The 16,792-nt window shown below is 40.9% G+C and overlaps 1 protein-coding gene across 1 annotated transcript in view; it reads right to left on the bottom strand.

The window, feature by feature from the left end:
- Positions 1–15,746, bottom strand: part of Olah (oleoyl-ACP hydrolase) — a 36,348-nt gene extending 20,602 nt beyond the window's left edge. Inside the window, exons 1-2 of the mRNA XM_013142771.3 lie at positions 15,378–15,746; positions 12,683–12,813 (exon numbers count right to left, since the gene is read on the bottom strand). Coding sequence (XP_012998225.1) covers positions 12,683–12,813; positions 15,378–15,409 — 163 coding nt within the window. The 5' untranslated portion in view covers positions 15,410–15,746. The remainder of the gene's footprint in view (positions 1–12,682; positions 12,814–15,377) is intronic.
- Between the last annotated feature and the right edge of the window lie 1,046 nt (positions 15,747–16,792).

The following is a 16,792-nucleotide window of genomic DNA, read 5'->3' as shown; positions in this document are numbered from 1 at the left end:
AAGAACAAAGCAGTGTGGAAGGCTCACCCCACTTCCCAAGGAGGGACACCTGTCTGGCTGACTCAGGGAAAGTCTGGAGAGGGCCAGCCGCTGCAGGGAGAGACAACAGAGGGGCTGGAAGTTCTCGCCCCAGGAAAAGCCCGTGGCCATTGTAAACTTCAAAAACAGTGTGGAGCTTTACTCTGACAGTGACTCCTGGATTAAGGCGGCTAGAGTTGGAGAAGAAATCCAGGGTAGCACCAGCCATGTCTGCGAGGGTTAATCAGGAGCTGTTTTGGGAGGTGGTAACTGTTGGGGGCTGAGCTGGAGAACAGCTATACTTCAGAGATTTCGTTGTCCCCCACCACAGCAGCTGTGTGGGAGGTGGCCACGGGAGACCAGCATGGAGGGGACAGGGCTAGACCTGCGTTCCTCTGAGGAGCTGGAGCTGGGAAGGGAGCAGGGATCCCTCCCTTCATGGTAAGAAGCCAGGCTGGTAATGCGAAGCTTTCAGAGGGGGCTGTGTATGAAAGTGCCTGTGTTAAGTCCAGTTGTCTACACAAAAGCACTAAAGACATGTTTACAGAAATAATAGCAGAAAATTTTTCAAATATGGGGAATTTTACATACAGATAAGCAAGGCATTACGGTACTCAGTAGCATGATCAGAAAAGAATTGCTTCATGACACATCACAGTCAAAACTCCAGAAGTCCAAGTCCAATGCAAAGATAGAATCTTTTTTTTTTTTTTTTTGGTGCTGGGAATCGAACTCAGGACCTTACGCTTGCCAGGTGGTGCTGTACAAAGACAGAATCTTAAGCTGTTACAGAAAAGCATCAAATCACTTCTAGGAAAAAACAATTAGAATTATAGCAGACTTCTTAACACAAACCTTACTTTGAATACATGTTTCAAAACCTAGAAAATTCCAAACAAGGCTAATATATCCTGCAAAACTTTCTCAAAATTGATAACTACTTCTATGACAAACAGCACCTTAAAAGTTCATGACACAGCAAGCACTTCAAAAACTTTTTGAAGAATCTCCTTGAAAGTGACAAATCAGTGTCACCAAAAAAGCCTGGAGTAAATACACCAGGCAGGGTGAGCCAGGGAGCAGTGGGCAACAGGAAAAGATGTCAGGCCAGGAACACACTGACACCTTTCCACAGCAACTCTAATTGTGAGCAGCTCTCAACTCTCCAGTCAAAAGACACATATGGAAAGATGACACACAAAAAAAGCCAATGGTATGCTCCACATAAGAAACACATTTAATCCAAAATGACATTCATAGTCTAAAAATCAAAAAGTGAAAAACTATTTAATACCGTGGCACCCCAAAACCAGCAGGAATAGCTATCTTATTTTTCAAACAAAATGGACTTCAAGTCAAAACTATTCGGAAGAAGCAAAAAAAGGTCACTATGTATTGGTTAATGGAACAATTTAACAGGAAGAAATAACAGTTCTACACATATGTGCACTAACCAGTGATGCAGTCAGCCTTCTAAAACAAACACTACTGGGCACAAAAGATCAAATAAACATCAGTGCTATTATAGTGAGGGATCTCAATACCCCTCTGTCACAAATTGACAGATCAAATAGGCAAAAACATAATAAACAACAAAGAAATGTTAGAGTTGAATCACACTTTTGAACAAATGGACTTAGTAGGACTATCTACAGAGTGTTTCACTTAACAATAGAATACACATTCTTCTCAGTAGCACATGACATTTTTGCCAAAATAGAGCACAACCAAGCAGGCTTACATAAATGCAAAAGAAATTATGTCATATATATTATCAGATCATAGTAAAATTAAACTGGAAATCAATTACAAAAGAAATCACAGAAATTATGCAAATACATGGAAATTAATACATTCTTGAAAAATCAATGAGTCACTGAAAAAATCAAGGAAGAAATTTGACAGCTCCTAGAATCAAATGATAATGCTGGCACCACACACTGGAATATATGGGACACAAGGAAAACAGTCCTAAGGGAGAAGCTTACAGCTATTAATTGTCCACTTTAGAAAACCAGAGCCTGCCCAAATAAACAACTCAATGGTGCACCTCAAGTTCCTGGAAAACAAAGAACAATTCAAATCCAAAGCTAATACAAGGAAGAAAATTAAGAAGATCAGAGATGAAATTAATGAAATTGAGACAAAAAATACAAAGAGTCTTCTTCAAAAGAAGAAGCCAAACCCCAGCCAATCTGATCAAAAAAAGAAAGAGAAGACCCAAATCTATGCAACAGAAATGAAAAAAATGAAATCACAATGGACACCACCAAAATCCAGACTATTATTATTTTACTTCAAAAATGAGGACTTCAGGGAAGATGTATGCCAACATCCCTCAATGTTTTAATTAAATTGAAATGGCAGGAGTGTTCTTGGAAACTAGCATTTTCCCAATTCCAACACCAGACAAAAACCCATCCAGAAAAGAAAACTGGAGGCCAATCTCTTTAATAAAAGTAGATATAAAAATCTTCAACAAGATACTGACAAACAAAATGTGACCCATCATCACATAGATCATACATATATGACTAAATAGGTTTCCCTCTACTTGCAAGAATATAGGGATGGCTTCAACATATGCAAATCAATAAATGTAACACACTATGTCAACAGGTCCAATTACAAGAATCATATGATGATCATAATAGATTCAGAAAAAGCCTTTGATAAAATCCAACATCCATTCATGATAAAAAAAAATTCTGAAAAAATAGATAAAGGACCTTCTTTAAACCTGATAAAAGCCATTTATGATAAACCTGCTGCCAACATCATATTAAGTGGGAAAACTTTCCATATTAGTGAGAAACAAAACAAGAACATCCTCTATCACAACTCCTGTTCAATATACTACTTGAAACATTAGCCAGAACAATCAGGCAAGAGAACAAAATGAAAGGTAGAAGTCAAACTATCCTAATATGCAACTAACATGATCTTTATGTAGAAAATCCTAGAAGTTCCACCATTCCTAGAATTAACAATCAAATCCATCAGCACATTAGGATCCTAAATCAACATACAAAACTCAATAGCAATCCTATACACTAATAATAAACTCAATGAGAAACAAATTAGGAAAACAACACCATACACAATGTCATCAAGAAATATTAAATACTTAGGAATCAGCCTCACCAAGAAAGCAAAATGAAGACGACAGTATTCTGAAAAAGACTAACAAAGACTGAAGAGGTCCCCTGCTCCTGGATATGTAGTCAAAGAACCAATATAGTCAAAGTGGCCGTACTGCCAAAGCTGACACAAGGTCAGTGCAGTCCTAATCCAAATGCCGACAGCGTTCCTCACACAATCAGAGAAAAAAAACCCTCCCACTCAAATGGAAGCAGGAGAGGCCCAGAATGGCAAATCAACCCTGGGCCACAAGAGCAGGGGGCACCACAGTCCTGAGTTGCAAGTTCTATGATGAAACTATCACGATGACAACAGCACAGCGCTGGCACAGGCTCAGCTTGGGAATACAAGCTAGTGAAATCACCATGGAAATCAGCATGGAGCAGGATCAAGGAATGGAAACACCCCGGGCAACTCAGCTGTCTGATTTTTTTACAAAGAGATGGAAAACATACATACACCAGCTTCTAACACACGGCACTAGGAAAACTGTCTCTCCAAATACAAAAAAATTAAATCTAGGCCCATATCTCTTTCCATGTACTAAACTAAAACCAAAATGGACTCCCATCCAAGTACTAACCAGGCCCGACCCTGCTTAGCTTCCGAGATCAGACGAGATCGGGCGCGTTCAGGGTGGTATGGCCGTAGACAGAGACTCCGGGAGAACATGGCGGACAGACAACAGCAACTACTGAAGGCTCTCTGAAAGGCTCGGCTCAGAGGCCAGGAATGATGCGGACTAAGGAGATATGAACCAGTAGAGATATGCTCTGCTGACTCAGGAACGAACTGGGCTGAGAGAATCCAACTTAGGATACAGTCCTGGCGCTAAAATAGGAACAGAAAAGACTCGGTGTAGAGGCTCGACCCCGCGCCATTGGAAACCGCGATTTGGGTTTCCCGCCGCCTGGCGGCTGGCTGCCTCCACAGCGGCTCGGCAAGGAGAGACGCGCTGAGCTCTGGGAACGGGAGTCTGCGAACGGAGTCGGAAACAGGACGGACAAGGAGGAGTACACGAAAACTGACTGGTGGCGAGGTGAGCGAGAAACTGACCCCCTACCACAGTTTGACTCCAGCGGAGGTTTTTCTGGGCTCAGGCAGTCCTGTAAGAGCATGGCGCGGTGGCAACTCCAGCCACACATTCCCCTCTCGGACGGGATTGGTGAAAAGTGCCTGGCCTGACTGACGCTGCTGGCGGACTCCCTAGGCTGGCCTAACCCAGATCCCAGAGCCTGACGGTGGCCTGGAGGAGCGACTGACTCCCGCGTAGGCTGCCTCCTCCGCAACTCCCTGGTGCGCAGCGGTGGGCAGGAACAACTAGCCAGAGCAATTTGATCAGGCTGTGGCTGACAGGCAGGGAAGTCGGGCCTCCCATGTAAGCTTGCATTTTATAAGGAACAGAAAATATGGGGAAGGGAAGCAACAAAAAAGGCTCCTCGGCCCCCAATCCTGAGAATCAGGCAATAGTGGACACCACACCAATATACATTAAGCGCCATATAGAGAGCCTCATAGACCAATTCAGGAATGAAGTTATCAACAACCTGAAGCTAGAAGTATGCAGAATAGTTAGAGAAATGCTAAGCACCACCCAGGAAAAAGCAGATGGTGGAATGGAAGAACAGAAAAAGAGGGGAGAATTGCTTGATGGAGAAAACAGAGAAAGCATTGAGTATGTGAAGCAGGTTCAAAGGGACTATCAAGAAATTAAGAAGTCTATCCAAGACTGGCATAACAGCTTGAAAGAAACTAAGGACAGACTATCTGAACTGGAGGGCAGACTTGAAACATGGGAGAATGAAATGAAAAACTTCTTAAAAATAACAAAGAAACAAACAGCAATAATACAAAGACAAGAAGATGATAAGAGGAGCCATAACTTAAGGATTAAGAACATAAAAGAAGAAGTAGGGACACAAACAAGTGAACTACAAAAGCTACTCACAGAAATAATCCAGGAGAATTTTCCTAATTTAGCAAAAGGTAAAGATACTCAGATGTATGAGGCATACAGGACCCCAGCTACCTACAACCCTAACAGAGAAACACCCAGGCATATAATAATAAAAATTCCAGAAATTCAATACAAGAACAGAATATTAAAAGCTGTAAGAGACAAGAAACAGATCACTTACAAGGGAACACCCATCAGAATTGCAGCAGATTTCTCTTCACAAACCATCAAATCACGAAGAGCATGGGAGAAATAATTCAAGCTTTGAAAGATAATAATCTCTAGCCAAGATTGAGATATCCTGCACAACTGTCCCTGGAAATTGATGGGAAAACGAGGTGCTTCCAGGATAAAGAGGAACTGGGGGAATTTGCAACCACCAATTCAACCCTTCAGAAAGTATTGCAGGATATTCTAAAAAAAGAAAAATACAAAGAACCCAGAAATAGTGGCGGGGAGGCCACAACGAATGGAGCAGAGAACAAAATGAAGAAGACAAACTGACAGCTACTGACAGAAAAAGAGCTCAACAGAAATGAGACAGAGAAGATTGGATGATAGGAACAGCTTTTTTTGGAGAAAATGACATCTTAATAGGTAATGCTGATTTAGTACCATCTTGTTTTGAAGTCTCATCTAGCTTTTGTTCTTCTGTCTCCAATGGTCTAAACAGGTTGTATCTTATTGGATTTTGTTATGTACGATAGTATAAGCAAAAACCTTTTAAAGACAAGGAGATTATACAGAGACCATTGTTCATTTTCTGTTAGTCGATTCTAAATACTCTATAATGCTGTCATTCTCTTAAATGGTTTTACATTGTTTTGATATACTTGATGCTACAGTATATGAAGTTGTACTCAAGGTCTTCAGGGAGGGAGTCAATATGGTAACTATTTTTGGGTCAGGATTATCTGGTGGTGAAACACTATTCTGCTTAAATGGTTATGTTTTGATCTGCCCTGTTTCGCTGTTATGCCCTCTTTTTTCTCAATCTCCACTCCATTATTTACTTTTTTATTTTTATCCATTTAATTAAAGGGAGAAATATAGCAGGATATAATATAGTAACCCACTTTGACTCTCTATTATCTCGATTTGAAGCCCTGTGTTACTCTCACCATCTTGTTTTTGACTGAGGTTCCTCTATTCTGTTTTGCTGGATAGTATCAGGTTCGAAAGTTTAGGCATCAGCTGAGAAGATAATGAGATTCATTATAATGCCCATTCTCGTTGACTTTTATCTACTTTTGAAGACCTACAATATCTCCAATGTTTTGGTTTTGTCGGTTTTATTCTTTACGGTTTTGTTCAATTGTATTACAACTAATGATATAGGCAATTCTATTAGAAATAGCGGGAGGCATTATGGTAACCATTGTTGATCACCTTGTATTATGTTTTTATATTATCTATTATGTCCACCCTTTTGACTTGACCGATTCTGTTCTGTTATGTCACATTTGGTTTTACTCTCTTCCAAAAAAGCAATACGAACCGTGGGAGCAATGAAACCCAAAATGTGTAATAGTCACTGTACAAAAGAGAGGAAAAGAAAGTGCTCTAAACTATATAACTGCATGTATATTTAAATGTATAAGATAGAAAATGATATCACAGAGTTTTATCGGATCATTGAACAGAACTGTTTGCAGTATCATTGTTGGAATGTCCACTCTACAAGCTTTAATTTTGTGACTGGAACAATTATTTCTAAGATGGCAATATGTAATCCATTAACTAGTGATTTCCTACTGCGCATTTTTTTCTTCTGTAAATCTGTATAACTTGTACCCCTTCACTGTTTTTTTTTCTTTCTTTTCTTTTCTCCTTAAATAAAAATTAAAAAAAAAACCAAAATGGATTGAGGATCTACATATTAAAGCAAAAAAACAATCTGCTGGAAGATAAAAAGTAAAACTCTTGAAATCATAGGCACAGACAAGGACATTCTGCACAGAAGTCCAATTGTACAAGAAATAACATCAAGAATCAACAAATGGGACTGAGTGTGGTGGCACATGCCTGTGACTACAGGATCAGGAGGCCAAGGCAGGAGGATCACTGCAAGTTCAAGGCCAGCCTGCGCTAGTGAGTTCCAGACCAGCCTGAATTACATGGTGAGACCTTGTCTCTAAAAACAGAAGCCAACAAATGGGATCATAGGAAATTAAAGAACTTCTGCATGGTAATGGAAACAACCAACACAGTGAAGAGACAACTTCCAGAATAGGAAAAAGGTTTTGCCACCTATTCATGATACAGAAGTCTAATAACTACAACATTATAAAGAACTAAAAAAAATTAGATCCCTCCAAAAAATAAAAGATTCAATGAAAAATGGATATCAGAAATGGATAGGCACATCTCAGATGAAACACAAATGACCAATAAATACATAAAAAAATGTGCAACTCTGGCCACTAGAGAAAGGCAAATTAAAACGATATCAAGACTCTCTCTTATTCCAGAAAGAATGGCATCATCAAGAAATCAACCAATAACAACTGCTGGTGAGACTGTGGGGAAAACACAACGCTTATTTGTCGCTGATGGGAATATAAACTAGTACAACCACTATTGAAATCAGTCTGGAGATCCCTCAAAATTAAAACTAGAAGTTTCACTAGAGGCAGGTGATACACACTTGTGCCACTCCAGCACTCAGGAAGCTGAGGCAGAAGAACTGCTGTGAGTTTGAGGCCAGTTTGAGCTATAAAGTGAGTTCAAGTTCAGCCTGCACTGCATAGTGAGACACTGTCTGAAAAGAAAAAAAGTCCACTGGACCCAGCTATTCCCTTTCTATGCGTTGTCCTCAAGCAGTTAAAGGCACTGCATTACAGTGACGCATGCACACCCATGTTTATTGCAGCACAATCCATAAGAGCAAAATCTTGGAAGTAGCCTGTATGCCGGTCAACAGATGAATGGATAAATAAAATATGATATTTACTACTCTTCCATAAATAAAGACAATTTTATGTCATTTTCTGTCACTGAAAAAAGAAGATCTGAGTACCTGCTTCTGCCAGTGGCCCCTTGAGGGGTGGGGTTGTTTTGTTTGCCTTGCTGAAGCACAATTTGATGCCTTCACCGGAGCTGCATGCCCAGATCCTTTCCAACTTTTATTCTGAGACCAGGTCTCACAGCATTGCCCAGGCTGGACTCGCGATTCTCCTACGTCCCTGCTTTACTGGGTCTGGATTACAGGGTGCACCGCGCGCCTCGCTGGACGGAGCCAGCTGGTCCTGCACAGACATCGCCTGCTGTCCTGACGCAGCTTACAAACTGAAGCTGCTCTCTATGGGGCCACGACAGAAAAAGTCTGCCAAGACTTACGCAGGAAGGCGGGCTTCATCTAACTGAGGAGATCAGGAAAAGTGTGCAAGAAGAGAAGGGGAGCTTTGCATACATCCTGCTGTGGTTCTAAGAAAGGGAGAAACAGGAGGGGGATGAAGATGGAAGACGGGGAGGGAAAGGGAGAAAAAGGGAAGCAGGACGTGTCATGCGCATGCTCCAGCTCCCCACAAAGCGTGGCATCATTGTGTGCTGCAAACATGGACTAATGAATAAATTTTCAAAGAAAAAAAAGAAGGGAAAGAAGAAAGAAGGAAAAAGGGGTAAGGATCGTAAAACAATATATAAATGTCATATGTTCTGCCAGGCATGTTCCCCACTTGGGAAGCTGAACTGGGAGGATTGCCATACATTCAAGGCCAGCCTGTACTACACATCAAGACCCTGTGTCAAAAACAAAAACAAAAACTGAGAGCAGAACAAAAACCCATTAAATTAAATTTCATTTTAAAATGTTACATGTTCTGATAAGGTAGACATAATACTTCATAAAAAGAAGAAAAAAAAAAAAAAGGAAAAAATAAGCCAGGCGTGCGTGACATATGTCTATAGTTCAGCACTCACCAGGCTGAGGCAGAAGGATCCCTGTAAGTCTAAGGCTAGGCTGGGCTACACATTGAGTTCAACACCAACCTGGGCACAGAAAGTTTCTGTCTCAGAAAAAAAAAAAAGATAAAAGAGGAAGTTCATTGATTTTATATGCATAAGGGTCTCTGAGGTTAAAAATGCAATGATATTAAAGAATAAAGGGTAATAGCATAGTTAAGGAAAACAAATATTAAGGAAATTATATAAAATATGAAGATAATGGCTAGAGGCAATATTATAATATTCCTAAAGAAAGGAAAATATAAAAAAATAAAATCTAGACACAGACAGAGTCACATGGCAGATATACAACAGAGCAAAGAGTGGTCACATTTGTCTGAACAATGATATGGGTTTAATTCACTCATTTTAAGAAAAAGATTTTTAGAGTTTTCTGCACTATGGAACCAAACTTTATCCTACATGTAAAGGAATCAAGCGAACACAGAACCTCAGAAAGGAGCAGGAGGCGTGGAAGACTTCCTTAGATAGAAATGAGAGCAAGAAGAAAGCAGAAATCGTACTAACTCAGGATGACGTAAAATCTGAGACGAGCACATCAAAGAGCACCAAGAGGGACACTGTCCCCAGGGGAGGGGCTGATGGACATTTATTCACCACAGTCACTTTATGCAGTGGGGTCCAGGCGGAAGAGACAAGCACACTTCGAAGGAAGGATCGTGCCCCAAGCTTGAGTCAAGACGCCTGGGACAGGAAAGATCAACATGGTCAGAAACACGAACCTGTGGGCACCTGCCGAGCTTTGCACTCATGAGTGCTGATCAGAGCTTAGAGTCACGAGGAAACCCACCATGAAAGGTCTACAAAAGAAGTGAAGCCAATGCCAAGGCCTGAGGCCAAAGCGGTACCTCTAACAATCATAAGTTTTTTTTTTTTTTTGTAGTTCTGTATTACTTGTACCCTTATACTGTTTTGCTTTGTTTTGTTTTTTCTCTTTTTCCTTTTAAATTAAAAAAAAAAAAAGGCCCACTGCCTAATTTTTTAGAATTTCTCTCTGAGGTCAGATAAGAAATACAAAATAAGTTACAGAATTTTTAAAAGTAACAATTAATAAGATACAATTAAAGCAGTGGCCAGAAGGACAGTGTCAGTCTCTAAATAGTTATGCCTAGAAAGGGCATGGTAGTGCACACCTGTAATCCCAGAACTCTGGAGGCTGAGGCAGGAGGATCCCTGGGAGTTCCAGGCCAGCCTGGGCTACAAAGTGAGCACAAGGTTTCACAAAGTGGTTGTCAAAAAGACAAAAATAAATAAATAGTTATGCTCAAGAGAAAAACAGGAAAACAAATTAAGTCACTCAACTTATAAGTGTAGAAGAAAAACGAATATGGTAAATGCAGAATGGAGGAGATAATATAAAAACAAGTTGAAGCATTAGAGAGCATGACAATAACATGAATGGCCAGTCCCAGGAGCTGTTTGGTAATACTCCACGTGGGGGTTTCCATGAAAGCCCATGGCCACATGTTGTTGTTTCAGCCCGGACATCTCTGTCCTGAGAAGCTAATGTGACCCATCACACAGGTGCCTCTTCCCATCACACAGGTGCCTCTTCCCAAGTCCTGAAGGTTGAACCCAAAGTCTTTTCACTAATTTAATTCCCAGCTCTTTTTATTTTGAGACAGGTTCTTGCTAAATTGCTAACTTGCCCATACTAGGCTTGAACTTGTCATCCTCCTGCTCCCGCCTCCTAGAAAACTGGTATTACAAGCATGTGTACCTCAGCCAGTTTCATTTGTGTTTTTTTAGTATCATCAAATTCTGTAATTTTACTTATGGATGCTTTTTCAGGGCCTTTTTTATTTGCGTTTGGTTAGGGCCTGTTTCAGGATGCAGCCGCACAGAGGAGTCAGATTTCCAGAGCTGGCGCCTGGGCTCCACGGGAGAGTGCAGCTGAGAACAGTAAGATTATCCAGGCTCTTTCCGCAGGTGGAGATGTATTGGTTGCTGTGCCTGAAAAAGCTCAAAACTGCCTGGGAGCTACTTCTACAAGGTCATGTGGCCAACAGAACTTTCTCTATTTTTTTTTTTTTTTTTTTTTTTTTTTTGGTCCGAGGAATCCAACCCAGTACCTTGAGCTTGCCAAGCAGGTGCTTATGCCACTGAGCTATATCCCCATCCCCAGCTATCTCTATTCTTGCAACATGAGAGACACAAAGATTGCAGCAAGTCAGCAAAGACAGCCAGGCATTGGAATGCCAACAAGGGTTTCAACCATTGACAAGCTCTGGCTCCCTTCCCACAGAAGGCATTCATTTTAGTCATGTGACTAGAGATTAAGAAACATAAACAAGAGTATGAGAACCAGCGCCATGTGCGGGCCATCACTGGACTGGATCATCCAAAACCTAAGCCTCTCCCTGAAGTCAGCACTATTCTCTGACTGGGTATAGAGAAAAGGTGACCACACCAGGAAGCAAGTCCAGTTCAGGAACTAGCACCATGCGCAGGCCGCCACTGGACTGGATCAGCCAGATCCCAGCCCCTTCCATCGAGGACTGGCAAACAAGAAGTACCAATCCCCCAACACCACCCCCCACTGTAAGCAACCAGCTTATCCAGAAACACAGGCTGTGATGATCACTATCAAACTGAAATGCGATTGGATGCCTGTGGTGCTTTGGTGTTTCACTAACATTGCAGGTCTAGCCCAGTGGGCTGATCATAGGCTCAGAGGATAGCGGTACGCAGTGTGGCATCTTGAGGGGGGAGGGAATTCCTTCTGAGGGTTGCAGTCATCATTGATTCCCTATGGTCTTGTTTTGAAGTCCTATATCGTTTCCATTATTTTATTGGATTGGGTTTTATTTTCTATTGTTTTGTTTATGTCAAATTCAATGGCAGGAGCAGCTATTTCAATGATAACAATGATAACAATTATGGTAACAATTTTGGATTTACTACTGGCTTGTTTTTAAGTCCTTTATTGCATTCATTGTTTTCTTTTTATTGTTTTTATTCTATTCTGTTCTGTTTGAGTTTTACTATGTCTGAAATTATCTGCAGCTATTTTGAAGGCCTCAAAAGGCATTATGGTAACTATTATTGATTTCATAATGTTTTGAAGTCCTGTATTTCTCATACTGCCTTGTTTTGATTTGTTTTATTCTGTTATCCTTTTTAAAATAAAAAAAAACACAAACAAAATGCCTGAGGATTTTCTTCAATTTCACAATGTTTCAGGAATAGAATTCCAATGGAAACACAGAGAGAGAAAAAAGAAACCTAAACAAAATGTGGTGATGCACGCCTGTAATCCTAACACTTGGGCGGCTGAAGCAAAAGAATCACCATGAGTTCAAAGCCAGCCTCACTACATAGTGACTTCAAGTCCAGACTGGAGTACAAAGCATGACCCTGTTTTGAACAAAACAAACCAAATAAACAAATTGAACAGAGATCAGTGATATATGGGACAGTATCTATCGTTATGCCATATAGAAACGTAAGAAGGAGAAAGACAGCCATTTTTAAGATATAATTACAAATTTTCCCAGTTTAATAAGAATTATAAATCCACACATCAAAGAAACTTAGGGAACTTGAATACCTGCACATGCCCATCTTTTGCCCCTTAGATGATGATGAAAGTTAACCTACCTTCCAATGAATCATGAATCTTTTCGCCCCATTTCGCAAAATACAGAGAGCCGCTGCCTGCCCAGGGAAAGCAGATCAGCCTGAAAATCGCGCTGGGTCTCAGGCATAAGCAGTTCAACACTTTTTCATTCCTAGGCAAAAATTCAAACATGCTTCTCGTCACGACTATCAACTCAATTCCCCAGAGTTAGCTGCATTTCAGTGGAAATCTTCACTAGTTATAAGGAACATACATGCAAATATAATCTTTTTCCAAGAATAAAGATGAAAAAAGTATTTTTATGGTCTGAATTTGACAGTCTGAGTATATCAACTTTAAGAGACGTGGCTGAAATAGTTGAGGATCTATGTAGAACATTTAGTAAGCACATATAGTACACGCAGGGATAGTGATATAAACATTCACTCAGTGCTTTTCTTTTCTGCAGGTCAGGGAACAGCTTCCCCCTGACAGTCTGAGGTGGCCATATTCCCATTGCCTTCATTACCACCAGTGTCACTTTTAAATCACCTCCAAGTTTTCCAGAGCCTTGACATTTCATTCCCTTTCAAATATGTGAAAAGCTGTGCTTTTGAATCTATATTTATATCTACATCTGCATCTACACTGTTATTGGAAATTGTTTCCCCAGATCCATGTACCTAGCCAGCTAAGGCTTGGAAATTATCTTGTTGAAAAGCCATTCTATTTCATTTGTATTTTCCACAATTTAAACCTTTCTATAAAGTTAACAGATGGTTTACAAAGATAGATAGATAGATAGATAGATAGATAGATAGATAGATAGATAGATAGATCTTCCCAAAAAGGAGACCATAAAACATTGTATTATGATTTTAAATGTTTTATCTCTCTTTTCTTTCATTTTGCTATTACATATCAGTCAGTTGGTCTTGATAAATATCCAAAACTAACATGGACCACTCCCTTTCGAGGTGGGCTGTGTTACATAGGAGGACTCCACCCTTCACATGGGATAATTGGATACTAGGTAAGAGGGTGGGTGCCTCAGCGAAGAGTATCACAAATTCAAGCCCCGCCTGGAATTTAGCCACCTAATAACATCCTACTCAAAATTAAAAATAAAGAAGACAGGGACTGTGGCTTGGTGTGAAGGCTGAGTTCCTTCATCCACATTACAGTCAATCATAGATCAATCCCAGCCATCCATAGATAACAGCCTTCATGCCAGCATAGGCATGGTGAAAACATTTTGTAGGGAAAGATTATTTTTGAAGAGAAATTCCTCATCTTAAAACTTTCAGGTAATTTTTCTTTTAAAGAACATTTGTACACAAAGCTGTACAGGCCCATCACAGTAGACTCAGTGATAACAGGCCAGCCCAAAATGAAAAGTGCATTTCCTACAGTTCAGTTTTTCAAGTTCTTGAAGACTCTAGAACAATTAACTGTATTCAAAGTTTCTTTAAAACAATTCCTCCTTCTCTCTTTTCAGTTTTTTATGTAGCCCAGGCTGGCCTTGAACTTGCAGTGACCCTCTTGCCTCAGTCTTGTGGGTGCTGGAATCACAGGCCTGCATCTCTACGCTCAGCTATAAAGCAATTTACTACCTTTAAATACAGAAAACCCCTTTTTCCATCTATTTAGAGTCTTTGTGTTCAAACGGACTTTTTAAATCTATTAGAGGAGGCATGGGTTTTTGTTGGCTTGAAGCCCATGTAATTTACAAGAATCAGGGTGATCACTGATTTTTAAAAAAAGTTAATGGTTACAAAATTAGGTGGAGAACCGAGGGGCTTTGGATTCTGTCTGGGCTGGCACTGTTGACATTGGGAGCTACAGCTGCTTACTTATCTAAATCCACATTAGTCTTGGGGACCCTCAGAACCCAGTGATAGGCACTAGGGCTCTGAGGTCGGTCCCTCCTGAGGTGCAGGCCCAGGCTGGCAGCAGGACGTGCACCCTGGGATTCCTGCCCGTCTCCCCACCGACCTACCTCTTCACTTCAGCAGATGAACTAAAGACCAGCAAGACCAACTCACCTTCTACCTCTTCCCTTCTCACTTGTTACCTAAACAATAGTGTCAAGGGTAGCCAGAGATATCACTAATAAGCTAGCACAACACATGACTGAAAGCCGTACACATGGGGCCCAGATTCAAATCCCAGCTCTCTATCCTGATCCTGTGGTGTCGCTTTACATTCTCAATATCATCATCTTCAAATGAGGACCAGCAGAGTCTTCATTACAAGGAGTAGTGACAATTAATAGAATCTAAAGTGTTTACCATGCGTTTAGGCACACATACTAAGGGAAAAGAAAGATTTTCACTTACATAACTGTTGTTAAAACTGAGACTTGAAAGCTACTTCCCTACTTGACCCTTTTCCCATATTTTCAGCATCAGTGCCAAAAAGGTTGCTCCTGGCAGGTGGCAAAAGAGGACTCCTGCGAGGTTTGGGGTAAGTTGAGACCTCACTGTGGTGCATAAACTCTTCCTGGTCCTCACCTCTCCTAATCTACACAAGGGTCTCAGCCAATACAGATTTGTACAATTTTGTCATAAAAATAACACCACCAAGTGAATACCACTTTACACAGTGAGCTGCTGGTACCATTTACCATCCTACCAGGGCAGCACCAAGCATCAGTTTAGGCATGCAAGGAGGCTGCTCAGCCTTACAAAGGCTGGGCACCATAGGGGAGCAGAGCAAGTCACAGGAGCCGTCTACCTGCTTCTCTCTGGGTGGACTCTTCCCTCCATGTGTGGACTCTTCCCACTTCTGTGGAGATGGTATAAGGCGCGGATCTCAGCAACCTCTCAACCAGTGCTGAATTTAATTCTTCTTTGGTAATAGAGCCTTCAGTCAGCCAAGAGGAGATGAGTATCTAATCCAGTAACTGCACTGACTGCTCTGCACCCTGTTAAAGAAGAGACTGGATAGGGAGGGGTTTAGAGAAGAAGAAGGCGGAGAAACAGTTAAAAACCGGCATCACTGATATCATCTAAACCAAGACATCACTTCAGTTCATAGTAGATGACAAGTGCAGGTCTGCACCAGCTAGACTTTAGCACAACTCCCAGAAAGACAATTATGTAACCTTTCTAAGCACAGAAAGCCAAGATGATCCTGCAGGTGAATGAACAGAACAGACTCAGAATCTACTACAAAGTTGAAAACAGAGATGTGTTAGAAACCTGTGAAGTTGTGCTAGTCTAAAACAGAAAAAAGGATTCTAGGAGAGCCTTTACTCCCATACTTAACCTCTCATGTTGGAAGTTTGAACAATTCTGAAAAGGAGGGAAAAAAATGGTTATGTAAAGATCTTGATAGGTTCTGCTAGCTTGGAGCTCAGCTATCTGTAACATGACACCTGCCCAACTTGGTGCCAGACCCAGAGAAACAACTTCTCTCTCCAACAGTAAGTTCCATCTTCTCCTTCTCACTCCAGAGATAAACCTCCCACTCCCTTTTTGCGTGAGCACCAAGCCCTCTTCAACCACAAGACTTCCCCAGCCCCAGTGAATCTTTCTGTCTGTTTGTTTTGTACAGCAGGTACTCCTTCAGATCAGTTGTTAATAGGTCATCTTACCGGTCTCCAAAACTCCTTCCTTAGCCAAAACTAATAAAAGTAGTTCTATTTCTTTTCTACCTGAGAGCCACTGCACTCCTCAGGCATTTTTTTTTTTTTTTTTTTTTTTTTTGTCTTTTTCATTTCTATCAGTACTGGGAATCAAACTCACGACCACCTGCTTGCAAGGCAGGTGCTTATGCCACTGAGCTAAATCCCCAGCCCTGCCACTGCACTCCTATAAAGCTCTCCCATACCCTCTTAAAGGCGTCTTCTTACTTTCTTCTTATCTGTTCTATGCTGCTTCAGATTGGGTGTCAAAATACTCAGTCAGATCTGACATTTTAAAAAATGTTATTTCACTTATTTCCTTGAGTCCTCAGCAATCGTTTAAGGCCACACTAACTTCATTGCCGTGTTGATCAAACTCTAACTTATCCCCAGGGGCACTGGCTGATTTTTCAGCCTGCAGCTCTTATAGTGTGAAGCAGAGTACTCAGAGGTCCAGAAAGACCTGATTATATAGGACAGGAAAGTTCACTTTGTTCTTTGGAGCCTTTTAAATACATGGCAA

This window comes from Cavia porcellus, unplaced genomic scaffold (assembly GCF_034190915.1).
Source record: "Cavia porcellus strain 051 isolate PalLab524CR breed Dunkin Hartley unplaced genomic scaffold, mCavPor4.1 scaffold_7, whole genome shotgun sequence".
NCBI classification, from domain to species: domain Eukaryota; kingdom Metazoa; phylum Chordata; class Mammalia; order Rodentia; family Caviidae; genus Cavia; species Cavia porcellus.
Note: the sequence above shows the minus strand (reverse complement) of the source record. Positions and strands in the feature narration are given on the sequence as shown.